The sequence below is a fragment of the Larimichthys crocea genome, chromosome XXIII, assembly GCF_000972845.2.
Source record: "Larimichthys crocea isolate SSNF chromosome XXIII, L_crocea_2.0, whole genome shotgun sequence".
NCBI classification, from domain to species: Eukaryota; Metazoa; Chordata; class Actinopteri; family Sciaenidae; genus Larimichthys; species Larimichthys crocea.
The window spans coordinates 4,906,495-4,920,138 of NC_040033.1; the positions used below are offsets into that span (position 1 = coordinate 4,906,495).

The following is a 13,644-nucleotide window of genomic DNA, read 5'->3' on the forward strand; positions in this document are numbered from 1 at the left end:
TCTTATAGCCATCAGTTGCACATGGTTCAAAATAGTCAAATTGGTTGGTTTGGGTGGCAGTAGCTCAGTTCATAGAGACTTGGCTTGGGAACCAGAGGGTGGCCGGTTCAAGTCCAGTATGGACCAAAATATGGAAGATGGAGTTCACCTCCTGAGGTGCCCTTGAGCAAGGAAGTAGGAGCACTGAAGCACCCCCAGCTGCTCGCAGGGCGCTCCTCAGGGGGGCTGCCCATCACTCCACCATCTCTCTCCACATTGCATGTCTATGAGCCCTTGTATATGTGTTCATGGATTAAAATAGTTTGGGGGATTAATAAAGTATATCTTCTTTGGTTTGCTCAACCTCTGAGGATTGTTGGTAAGAACACCAGAGCAGGAAATCCACAATATAGTTGTTAACAATTCCACAACATTCTTTGGGGCATGATAAATCCAACTGATATTTTCTAGACAGCTTTTTCAGTTATGGCTCAATGAACACGGAACAAACATGTTTCTGAAACCACAATCCTTTCCCATCATGAAGTAGGGAAGACCTCAATCATAACCCTGACGAACACCATATTACCCTCCACTTCAGACCTTCAGGCTTACAAGCCCAGGCTGTAATAATAATACTGTTTGCCCCCTCTTCTTGATCCAGACCATTACAGATACATTGCATCATCTGTTGGAAACTTCACAGGAAGGCCTTGAAGCTCCGCAGCAAACTTCATCTTGTTCAACACACTGATGATGGGGAAGGGGTGAGCTGTCAGATTTACAATCTCGCCACGAAAAACATGTCTTAAGGAGTGAGATGAGGAATAGGAAGGATGAAAGGAGGAAGAAAATGCAACTGTTATAGAGTGAGCTAGTGAAATACGTGTCGTGACATTTCCAGCCGGCCAATATAACGTCTTTCAGAATTAATGATACAGCCTCCTAGTTTTATTTGAAGATATTTTTCCAGCACCCAATATGTGCAGTCAACAGGTTTTTACATCTAAAACTCGTCATGTCTTCACTTTTATGTAAGTGTCCTGTCTTATTAAACCACATGTTTTGTTCATGTGCTTCTCCTGACAGCAAAATCCTGATAGAAAACTGACAAACCCAACAAGAGAAAACGACTCCCTCTCAGTGGCTCTGGCTCACAAAAGGTGACTTAAATTCCTACAATCTCTGGCACCGATTCCCCTATTCCACAGGTGCTGAGTTCAGCTGACACGTATCACCTTACGAGTCTTACCCTGTTGTGTTCAGCTAAGCCACAAGACGGAAAAGGAAAATATCAAAACAGAAACTTGTGCCAGAATTTTGAGTTCTTGCCACGGGGTCAGGTTGTGCTCAATAATGCATCAAAAGCAAAATGATTCTGCAGTTAGTGTCATTTACTGAGATGAAATTGGGCCAGAGTTCTTATTTCGTATCTGCTGCCAATAGGAGAGTTATCAAATCCAGGGTTGCCAGAAGTCGGAAGGCAGAAATTTCCCCAGGCAACCACAGCGTTGTGTTAAATTGGTTCACTTCCCTTTGGCTACACTGCCAGGTAAGATTAAGCTGTTAGGAGTTTGCTGATCAGGGAATATACAGGACATTGTTCAAATGGAAAGACGAGACTTTTTGAGAGCCGATAAAGTTTATTTCTGACCAGGGACTTTGGAAAAATGCTCTCAATTCTCTAGCATAGATCTGGACCACACATCTATGAAAGCAGTTTATCAACACAAATCAATATGTCCATTATAGAAGTTCAAGATTTCGATATAACATATGTACAACGATGGAAGAGGCGTTTTACATCATATTTAAAAGAGGAATTTAAGGGGGAATCAGAGCGGAAAACTACAGGATTATAAAAAGGCAAGGATGCCAAAAAGAAACAGCTGTAATGGATTAAAAAAATACAACATAATACAACTGACTAGTTAAAAACTGTATCTCCCTTCAACAGAAAGCTCGGTTTGCCAAACAAACCACAGACCAAATTTACCAGCATTTCACTGCAGTTGATTTCAGGTCCTGCTTGCCAGATACATACTTCCAAACAACACGGTTTTCCATTAAAACTACTGCCTTCGGCTCCCCGACACGGCCAAGTTTCATTCAGTTTTTATGGGTAGCACATCACTGAACCACGAGAGAAGTAGCTGTTTTTTAAAAAGCAAATTACTTCTCACCAGGAACACTTCTGCTAAATAAACAGGAAAGAATCAGCTGATTGTGTCATTCAGCTTGACGACTGACAGAATCTCAGTTTTACTGCTTATTTTGAACAAATATTTAAAAAAGATGGACTGGACTGTTTGATAGCAGCACCATGACTCATGACTTATTTGGAAAAGAAGCTGCTGACAAGCAATCACATTTTTTTTGGAGAACAAGGGCTAAATAAAGGACTGACCTTTGTGCTTTTATGTCTGTGGGAGGAAAAGTTAGAGTCGAATGCTATGCGGGGGCGGTCTTATAAACTGTTACAAAACCTATGTCTGGTCCAAATTGGATAAGCAATCTCTTGATCCCAATAAAGTGGTCATTAGTTGTATTCCTTTCTAAACTAAAAGCGTAATAAAAACATCAGGGACTGAATAGGTGTTGAACCAACTCTCAAAATTGAAAGCTTTTTGGAAAATTGATCTGTTTTTCTTTCGACTCAGGTCAAAAGACGCTGCTGAAAGCTTTAAAAGGGGCCTGAGCAACCAGACTGGGATGTCTGGTGTTGCTGGAGGGGCAGACTGATGACAGCATTGTTCAACCAAAGCCTGGAAAAAAAAGAGAAGCTCTGCACTCACCTAGAATAATATTTAAAAGGTTTCAGCCACTAGAAATCTAAAATTGTTCCAACAGCCTCAAATGCTAGTTCTTACCTTAATGAAGAACTTAAGATGTGATTGACTGGCACACTAATGCTTACATAATTTAATTTCTTAAGAGGTTCCCCAGAGGCAGAATTAAAGCAATGGTCGTCATTTTCTTGCTCTTAAAACACATAACAAGGCACGAAGAAAGAACTTAAGCTCACCCAGTCAACAAGTGTTTGAGAACACAAAGTCAGTTTGATCGTATCTCTTCCATTTTATTGCCTGACTTAACATTTAGGAGCAAAACTATGTGAGATAATCCGCAAAGCTCTGAGGTTAAATAAAGTAATCAACATGGCTGATTGCTGCTGCATTGTTTTGCCTGTCAACTGCAGAAAACAAACCTGGTTTTCATTTTAAAATTGGGCAGCTACCAAATACTTTTATAAATACTTTTATGAATAAAAGGATCAGCAGAACTGGGCCAGCATATTTTCCCTGTAACAAATCCCTGTAAAGATAACAATACAGTTTGCAATGAGAAAACACACCATATCTTTGTTGTTATCTTTGTCATTTTAAGCTTTTCACATCCACTGAAGGCGTTAATGTACAACAGGCTGAAGTTTAAATCCTTACAGTGGGCAAAGAAATGAAAAACACCCCAAACACTTTGTCTCATAAACACTGAAGCTGTTTGGATGGATGTTTAGGATCCCTCTGGGAAACTAATGTCAGCGGTTTTGACCAATTCGATACATTTTTTATTGCTGACCATCGACAAGTATAATTGCAGAGACGTCAACAACATAGAACATGTCACGACCTTCTGATGAGGAACACCAGAAAAAATGCATCCCATATCCCAACACATATCAACCACAGCCATACGAAACAAATCTATCTAATCGATTACAAGGCCACAAAACTAGATGTTTGACTCCATTTCTGTGACCACACAGACTTGAGGTAAATGAGGGAATGAGAGTGGGAGATAATGAGACAAAGTGGTAATTAAAACAGCAAGAAAAGACAGAAGGTAAGGAGGAGAGACAGATGTTTGTTGATGTTTACTCATCAGCAGCGGTGAAGCGATACGGTAAACCAAACCATTAATTATATTTGTTCTGGGATTTTTCAGGAAGTGAGTCGGCAGTGTGCTCAAAAACAACGCAGCTGCAGCCCAGCTGAGCGCACACATGCCACAAAACCATCATCAACACCACCACTAACCCCACCTCCCACTGGAAAACAATCAGGATCAGCATCCTACAGATGCTCCCCAGGGGACATTTGTGTCGTATCGTTGTATTGATCTTACGCTTGAAGTTAAAGCTAAAGATAAATGACCATTCTTCAGCTATTATAATCAAGTTTACCAGTAAAAGTAACATCATGCAAGCACAACAGGAATAAAGCAGATGTTCTTTAGCCTGATCCAACTAAGAAACTAAAAAGTTTAACAAAATAAATGTACAAAGTTCAAGTTTAAACTTTCTTTGAATTTTGCTTTTTGGTTTGCTGATGACCTGAAGTCATCCATCAGCTAGACAGCAGACTAAACCGGAGCCATAAAAGTTAAAGGTTGCGACAAGATAGCAGCGACACTGCTGAGCTGTGACCTAGTGTAACCTTGTGGAGGACTGATAAGTGTGAGAGCAAACGCATTATTATTCACCCACATTCATTAAAAGTGATTATTTTATCTTACAAAAATATTTTTGGACAATTTGTCGTGGAAGAATTTGACCCTCACAGAATCCTGAACCCGACCCTATCCAACATCTTCAGAATGAGCTGGAATGCCAATTGCGAGCCAGGACTTATCGGTGAGTATTAGTGGCCGACATCATTAATGATCTCGTGGCTGAATGGGAGTAAATTCTTCCCAGAAGAGTTGTTGTAGAACACATTGAAGCCTATGGTTTTGGAATGATTACATATGGGTGTGATGTTCAGCTGTACAGAATTTGAATTAAAGCCACAATGCTCCCGGTGGTGTTCGACGTTTTGCAGATGATTAGCTACACTTCTAACAAAGATCATCCAAGTTCAAAATAAAGTGTTAACCCTTAGTTATGTGGCAACAGGCAGCGAAGCCTCCTTATCAGGAACACTGAAATCCTGGTTCAGAGGCAACAGACTGATCGAACAAGCAGAGATCAGTGAGTAAAGGAGGGTAAAGTTGATATTTCAAGGAGAAAAGGGATGACTGATCACCGATGACCCCTTCCTGCAGCACAAACACATGCCGATACACAATGCTATACGCAATTCTAACTTTGCAAGGATTGGGCTAAATTTGGGACACTGAAATTCTTATTTCTTACATGTTTTTGAGCCACACACACAGCTGCTCTGCACTCCATGACCTCATTAGAAAATCAGATGCTCCGTTACAGTATGACAGGACATGTCCTTTCCCTCTCTCTCTGTGGTCTCCACACAGCTGAACAGACACCTGCTTGTTTCAACTCTATCTTTCCACCCTGACAGACAATTTCCAGACTGTTAGAAATTCCATGTTTTTGCCCATTGGGCTTCTGTGGTGCAAAAAGCCAGGAAGCTCCGGCCGCTCCCAGAAAAACAAACACGCTAATTCAGTCCACTTTAACATTATCATAAATTGAAGTTCTGATGCACCTCTAAATCCCTTCTGATGTCAAACCTACAGTATGATCACGTTATTTCCTACAGGAATGCAGGAATGGCACATTTTATTCAGTGCAATTACCTCACAGCACACAGGATGCACTGTGTGGCTCAGTCACAACCATGCCCTTTACAGCTGTAACCATGTTTATGTGCTGTAATGTCTCAACACTCGGCTACAGAGGAATTCTCTTTTCATCCTGCGTCACATTAACTGTTGCACTCACTCAAACCTTCAACAGTCTATTATTGGCCATTCAACAACGTGAGCCACTGGCAGTCAAGAGGCATGTCCAGGGAAACTTCATTAGTGGACGTTGAAGGGATAGAAAGTGTTTTCACAGCCACTTTGTTCCAGCTGGTGTGGGACTTATAATTTATCTTCGAGACAGGCCCTGCTCCTCTGAGCTTTAGTGTGTAAATACACTTGTTCAAAAGGTCGAGCTCCCTTGTTGCTCGGCTCTGCAGCAGACACTGTAATTAGGTTTCTATGTGTGGAGGCTCAACACGGTTATCGGTTGAGAAAGTCTGGCCACAGCTGAAAGACGACACAAGCGACGTGTCGAAACAGAAGCGGGGAGTATATCTGGATCCATTGTTGAAAATCAGTTCATCAGTTTAGCTCTGTGTTGGCACAATGCGACATGGGCCCTCAACATCTGCTGAAAGAAAACACAAAACCGTCTAAAAGTATTGTTACTCGACCACTTACGATGCTGCTGTGAGAGCTTTAACACCATTATTTCATGCCCATTTAAATGCATGATGTTGTTCAGTGGAACCTGTTGGACAATCCGCTCAGACATTTCTACACATCCACCAAAGTCGGTTGCAATAGCACAAAGTGCTCAAGAGATTAAGTTTGCCAGTTATCGCGAAACCATGTGGAATATAAAAACTCACAGATTGGTCCAGATTAACTAATTTCATACAGAGACACAAAAGAGATTCATCTGGACACAGAGAATCCAGGAAAAAAAGACACGGTTCAAAAGTTCTCGGCCAAATCATAGTATTTGTTGTTACGGTGGGCCGCCATCCGATCATTTTTGTCTGGGTGTTAGGCGAGATTTCCGACCCATCTGTTGAGTTTGGGAACTTTGGCTGTTATGGTTTCCTGAGATCTTCATAGTTTTGGGGCTGAAGAATCCCTAAGAGATACAAAAGGGGTTCCAGCAGCTTTACTTCTTTTGGATTCTTAAATACGTAAGATGTATCACGAATGAAGACTTTTCCATGGAAAGGCAGCATAAACAAAAAACAGCAGCTCGAAGGGAGTCAGCGCGGTGTTCCGTTTGTTCTGGATCGCCCCACATTAAAATGAAGGCAGAGGGGGAAAAAAAACAGCTAACCACATCAAACGGAGCAGGACATTTGGTATAAAAGCTCTTTGATGGCCAAGGCTTTGATTCCAGTGAGTGATGACTGATGCTCAGATAAGGACAAATTATTTAGACGGTTAGATAGGTATGTTATGTTATCTCAAGAATTCAAACTTTGTTAATATACCATCAAAATTCCCCCACTTAAAAACACTAAAACTTTATTATGACTGAGGAAGAAAAACTACCCGCAGCTTTCTTTACAAGGTCAGACAGTAATAAACCATAAGAGTACAAAGGATGGAGGTCAAACGCAGAATTTATCCTACTCAACACATCCTGTGTTTGTCCTCTGCTTTCATGCTTTGAAGCTTTGAAAGTCATCCATCTCCATCCAGCACATCATCTGTGCTCACAGTGTGTCCATGACTTAAAAATAGTGGCTTGTTTTGTCCAGGACAAACTTAGCAATTCCTGTTTACCCTTCAGGATAGGTCACGTGTTCTTGGTTTTTCTTCAAAGTCTCAAAGTCAGCAGAATCCATTCACACAGAAAAATTTCAAAATCAACAACTTCGGGAAGTCACAAAAACAACAAATTGCAACGATTATAAGTCAAAGAAAATTCATTAGGAGCCATGTGAAGATGATAACAGCTGTCATTACTGGACCAAAAGTTGGCAGTTGGTGAAAGTAAACAGGAATAATCTGGGATGCAGAGACATGTGCAACACACACACAGTGTCACACACACAAAACCTGCATTACATCTTGAATCAGTTTGAAGCCTGCTGACACATGAAAGTGCCAAGAGCCACACAAAGTCTCCCATGTCACTATCGCAAGAACAAACAAACAGAAATATGAATACCGTTCACTGTTTAACGTGTCAAATAATAAATCTGTTTAAATTTAGGAGAGTGGCTTTGAATGTTGTTCTGAGGACTTTAAAACAAAAACGTCAAACACATACTCCCGGGACGAGGCGGATAAAACGGGCAAATAGTTGCTAAGCTGAGCTCCGGCCTTGTTTGTCTACCTTGAGTTAAAAGTCACGCAAGGACAAAACTCCTCATCACCAATGATTTATCTTTCCAAAAGCTCTCGAGAGACAAACACTAAGACAGCTCAAGATAATAATAATCAAAAATGAGTGCAGGATATTTGTTTTGTCAGCCAACAGTTTAGATTTCATGTGAGCATCTGCTGAATGTCGAACATGTAAACATTTCTTTTTACATTATTGCCTCATGATATGACAGAGAAAGCAGTTTTCATTCTGTATTAACTCATACAACTCACTTGTATACAGTATATATGACATGCAGAGTATAAACACACATCTGCATGGTCAATGCAGCATCTGGTCATTTTTGCCTAATGTTTAGTGAGTCATGATCTCCTTAATTGGCGGCAGCTTTGGTGTTCAGTGCTCATTGTTGACTGCAAAACCTTTCATGAAGTGATATAAGATATAAGTTGGCTCACTTGGATGGAAACTAACTGGACGTTAATTTATAGGAAAACGTCACAGACTTCAAGTTTCCAGTGATGTGTGGGTTTTTTTCTCACTCATTCATGAAATCATTGTTGGACAGGACTGAGAGTCTTGCTGTGCTCGAGTTGAAATTACACTTTTAATCAAAACCTGACATGATACCTCTGTGCAGGGCCGCTGTCCAGATGACCTACATCAAACTGAAGCCAAGCCAGAGTCTCATTAAGTTAGAATCAAGACCAAATGGAGGTGGAAGGATTTACACATTACCTCCTTAAACTCAGTGTCGTCTTACTTCTGTTGACAAATCTATAATGTGGAGCCGATCCACAGGTGTTACTGCACATGTTCAAGCTGGATTTATGGTATCATTTAAATAATCATACAGTATGTGTGTGCAAAAATGTTAGAAGGTTTCAGGTATGCAGCTTCTGTCTGTCTCCATCCTCTTATTCTATTTTTGCACAACCATCATCCCCGCCTTTTGTTGGGACACAGAACAGAAACCCTCCGGCGCTCTTCATCAGCTTTTTCCCTAATGGTTTCCAGAATCTGGAAACAGGATTGTTTCCAATGTTTTACAGCGGCAGCCGAGCGCACACACATACACGCACACACACACACTTCTGAACTCAAATCAAAAATGCAGACAAGACAGTCTTTTGTATTTATAATATGACGTGTATTAACTGTTTCAGATCACAATATTTGTGCTCTTATAATCGAGTAAATGTAATGTCCGAATGATTCCGAATAACTTCTAACTTCTCTGCATATCATTTTTTGAAAATGACCAACATGCTGCGGTGACTCTTCTAGATTCTCTGGAAAAGATGGATTTTGTAAAATCGATTCCACCATGTGTGAAAAGCTCAACTCAACAAAGATGACTTCTCAGTCGGCCAACTGCTTCAAAGTCAAGTTGACAGTCCAAGTCCTCCTCACTACAAAAGACCAAACTCTCCCTTTATTCATCCTTTATTTATTTATTTATCTTTATTTTTGTGCAGTTTTTAAGCTGGTTTTGTTTAAGCATAATGCCACTAATAACACAGTATACCTATTAATGGTTAATGAGGTAGCAGTCCAAGGCTGAAGCCATGTGTAAGTCTGTGTCTGTGTGTGTGTGTGGGAGGGGGGGTGATTCAATGCAAGAACCATGTCTGAGTGAGTGGGTGAGGGGGTTAGCAGGGTGAGCAGAAGGTCAGGGATGGTTGGGAGTTGAGGAGCTGGACAGGCTTTGGGGACAAAGGTCGCCCTTCTCCTACTGCGTCTCTCCTGAGGGAAACAGGACATGCCAGCACAGCGCATGCTGCCATGGGCTTTTTCCTGCCTGCATTAAAAAAACACGTTCCCTAAACCTGCGCTGAAACTTTGAGTCACCGGTGACGATGTAAAAAGGTTGGTGACGGTGGCTTGTTTGTGACAACAGAAGAAGGATGAATGGAAGAACTTGAGAGCAAACACACTCAGTTGACCTTTCCTCAACAAACAGCAGATAAAAGAAAGTAATGAGTAAACGCTCCAAATTAACTTGAAGCCCATCGAGGACTCAAGACTCTGATTCATCTGTAAGTTTACCCGGTTTATGATTCTTGGCTGGTAATCTCTACAAACACCCTAACATGCACTTCAATCATCTCTGAGGACTCGCATCATAATCATCTCCGTCATTCTCGTTGCCACCCTTGTCCTCATCATCATTATCCTCATTGTTGCTCCCAGTGTAATCATCAGAACTACATTCTCCAAGACTCACATCATTGGCCACATCATCTAAAAAAAGGCATTGTCCCCCCTTTAGGATCATAAAAACATAACTGTTTGTCAATAATTACCATATGTACGGCAGATGAAGTGAAGCGAGTTGAGTTGCACGCTTGCATGTGTGTGTTCTTCTTTTGGGTGTGGTATATAGGCGCATGCAAACGTGTGCATGTGTGTGTATGTGCGCGCACAATGAGCGTGACTGTACTGTACGCCGTGTTTAACATGTCACTCATTAGTCAAGATTACAAGCGGCTTACAGCCAAAGAGTATGCTTTATGATTCTTCTGCAGCAAATCAAAAGTTGATTTGTTTACTTGTTCGATGGGAAATATTCCGCTGGTGTGTTTCACCATGTATTCACCCATTTATATGCTCACATACTCCTTCATTCATTCATTCATTCATTCATTTGCTTATTTATCCGCTCATTTATTAACTCTTCCCATTGATATTCTCTTTATCTCCTTTTCTATTCACTCATTCATTAGTTTTTCAGCTAATTAACTCATTCATTCATAATTCTAAAAGGTTTTGCTGCCTTGGTTTTTACTTTCTCCATCACCATCATTCTGCCTATTAATCAGAGAACTGTTGAATGAATGCATTAATCCGTTAAAGTGTTTATTTGGGATTCATTTGGGACCAGAGGTGGAATATTAAATCATCCATCTTGGCTCACTACATCTGAGCAAAAAATGTGAAATTATCGGTTATCAGTGTTGAGAAACAGGTCAGTATCCCCATCACAATCACATGCATCCCTGTCTTATACAGTATATATAACCCAAGCTCAACACTGATCTTCCATTATTAAGTCTTGCCAAGTGTCATTTGTGCCACCACCTGGTTCAAAACTAGTAACATGCACAAGCTGGAAGAAGCAGCGTGCAGTTTTTCACACTGAGGAAATGGATTATATCAGCTTTATTTCAAGAATCGTGCACAGAAATGTGAACGTTGCCACGGCGACAGCTCTGTTTTCAAGAATATTTACAGCACGCAGCCTGGAAATATTTGTCCCAAGTGCTCTCCTTCTGGCAAGGGAGCCAGCACACACACACACACACACAGACACACACACACACACACACACACTTCTTGAAAAAGTGAATCATGACAGAGGATTATGAATATGGCAAAAGCACAAACAGCCAGAGAGTGAAGCCTCTGGCTTAGCCAGCCACTGAATGATCTGCAGCAGAGGAAACTGGACCATGAAATCACACTTTAAAAAACTTTTTTTTTTTCCTTTAGACACATCATCCATGGTCAAGTTCCATTTCTACAACTTCTTTTGTGTCGAGACTCACTCCCACAGGATCACGTTTCACTACAGCTCATAATTAGAGACGGGATTTAATTGCAAAGTTGTTACACTTTAGCCCAAAGTTGTGTTTAATTAAAAATGCCAGACTCTGAAAAATAAGCTCTGTGGGGCCACATTAGCTAAAGAGACCCCATAATTATTTGGCTGAGCACAAAACAATGCTGCTTTTGTGACACGGAGGTCCTTTGCGGTGAACATAGGTCACGATATCCACACACATAGCTGCAAATGTCAATCTGGATTCCAGCACACTGACGAACGCAGCGATGGCATGGTCTCGAGGTCGGCATGAAAACTAATAAAATGAAGCTCTCAGTCAGAACTGACAACGACCTTCATCTCTGACAAGCCCCCCTCCAGAAATCAGTAGCATTACATCATCTTCACGATCTTAATTACGCGGCGCTACTGATTGCAGAGCATTTCTGTCAGTGTGCACGTTGTGAGGTTTCGCCTGTTTCCAATTGCAATGGAAAAGAAAATCTGCACTTTTTTTTTTCCAGCACTAATTGGGAACACGTTGAAGTCACCCTGATTGATTCATTCATCACGGGGGGAAAAAGTCGAGATCTAAGCTGTAAAAACAGTCTGCGAAGACAGCGACGCACTGCACAGGGGCTCTGAGAAACAACATCATTCAAGTTATAATTGAAACCATCATGCAAGCACAGAAGCCACCAGGTATCTCCCTTATGAGTCATGAAGTTCATCTGGAAAGGGGGGAGGAAGAAAAAAAAAAGGTTCCCAAAAGTTTGGAGTCACTCGTCACATGGTTGCCACTCAACGTCCAGTATAAACAGTGTTATGTACAGTGATGCTGGACCCAGTCCAATCCAACATTAAGGATCCCATGGGACGTATCAAATGGGGAATTAATGCAAAAAAACTCTCTCATGATCTTTGCTATGTAATTATCCAAATTAACCCAAATAATCTGCAGTGAAAGCTATGATATCACTTTAATAATATACCATTGGGACTCCATGCTTCTAAATATTGAGTTAATAAAGATCTTGGCTTGTCTTTCTAAATATTTTGTAAGCTACAACATCACCAATTCAACATTATTGTATCAAATTATTAAGCTCATATTGTCCTAAACTATCGCAACATTCATATGTTCTCCCAATAACACAGTGTTGCTGTAATTTTGCTGTTTAAGCATCTTTCCCTGCGCCTCAATGAAACACTTTCAGTTTGCAGGACCAGAGCGCAACAGATTCACCATTCATATTCAGCAGATGAAAACTCATGAGCCAGCAGAAAGTTCACCAATAAATAATAATAATAATAGGCAATCAGGAAGACAGTGTGCACATACCGTCCAGCAGCTGATAGGCAGAAGAGTGATGACAGCAGAACCACAGGACTAGTAGAAATAATCCAAAGAACCGGGGAGGAATGCTGCATAAAGAAAGAAGTGAAAAGTTGTAGAACTGACTAAATGTTGACTGAAAGCTACTTCCTCAGAGGAAAAGACAGTGCCTTTCATTTACCGTGAAGCCATCTTCAGTGATGGTGAGCTTAGATCCAAACCAACGTTGTCCTGTTCATGTGTGTTAGCCTTAGTAAGAGAGAGAGAGATGGAGCCCACTCTGCCTCCGTCTCTCAATCGCTCCAAACTAAAAGCCTCTCACTCTCCTCCTCCTCCTCCTCCTCCTCTCTTGCTCGATTTCTCCCTCTCTCTCTCTCTCTCTCTGGTTCCCAGTCAAACAAAGGCAGCTTCAGTGGGGCAGACTAGAGGGGCCCTCGCAAAACTGAAACCCGACTCCTCGTGTTTCTCTATGGACCACCGCTTTCTAATCCAGCCCTCCCCTCAGACATCACAACTCCAAATACAAATTAACACACTCCGGTTAAATCCTCCTCCACCTCTGCTGCTCCTCCTTCTCCTCACTGGTGTGGTTTCTCGCACTTTCCCGGCGCTTTAAAGCACTTTTCTCGTGTGTGACCTTGACCTGTAGGAGGAAATGCCTCAGCAGCTGCAGCATCGAATCCAAAACTTTCTTTTTTAAGTATAGACAAAAAGTTATCACTGGACCAAAGTAAATATTCAAACAAAAAAAGCTGAGCTTATCACTGGCATTACAGGAATGTGTTTTCCTTGATATCCAAAGCCACTATCAATATTGACAATGTCAACTTATAAACATTAAATGCCACTTCCAAGTAAAATGTTTCAAATATTACGTGTATTATGCTTGAATGAAATCATTAATCCATCCTCCATTCTCTGATGCTTACTGCTGTTCCAGTCATTGAGGCAGCAAGATAAATAAGGTAGCCCTGGCTT

General features: G+C 41.2%; 1 protein-coding gene across 4 annotated transcripts in view; it reads right to left on the reverse strand.

The window, feature by feature from the left end:
* The window catches only part of LOC104937017 (collagen alpha-1(XVIII) chain), a 53,679-nt gene extending 40,590 nt beyond the window's left edge, over positions 1-13,089 (reverse strand). Inside the window, exons 1-2 of one of the 4 annotated variants that reach the window (XM_027274289.1) lie at positions 12,848-13,089; positions 12,673-12,755 (exon numbers count right to left, since the gene is read on the reverse strand). In XM_027274289.1, coding sequence (XP_027130090.1) covers positions 12,673-12,755; positions 12,848-12,858 — 94 coding nt within the window. In that variant the 5' untranslated portion in view covers positions 12,859-13,089. The remainder of the gene's footprint in view (positions 1-12,672; positions 12,756-12,847) is intronic. The other 3 variants (XM_027274288.1, XM_027274287.1, XM_027274290.1) reach the window with 3 other exon arrangements.
* Between the last annotated feature and the right edge of the window lie 555 nt (positions 13,090-13,644).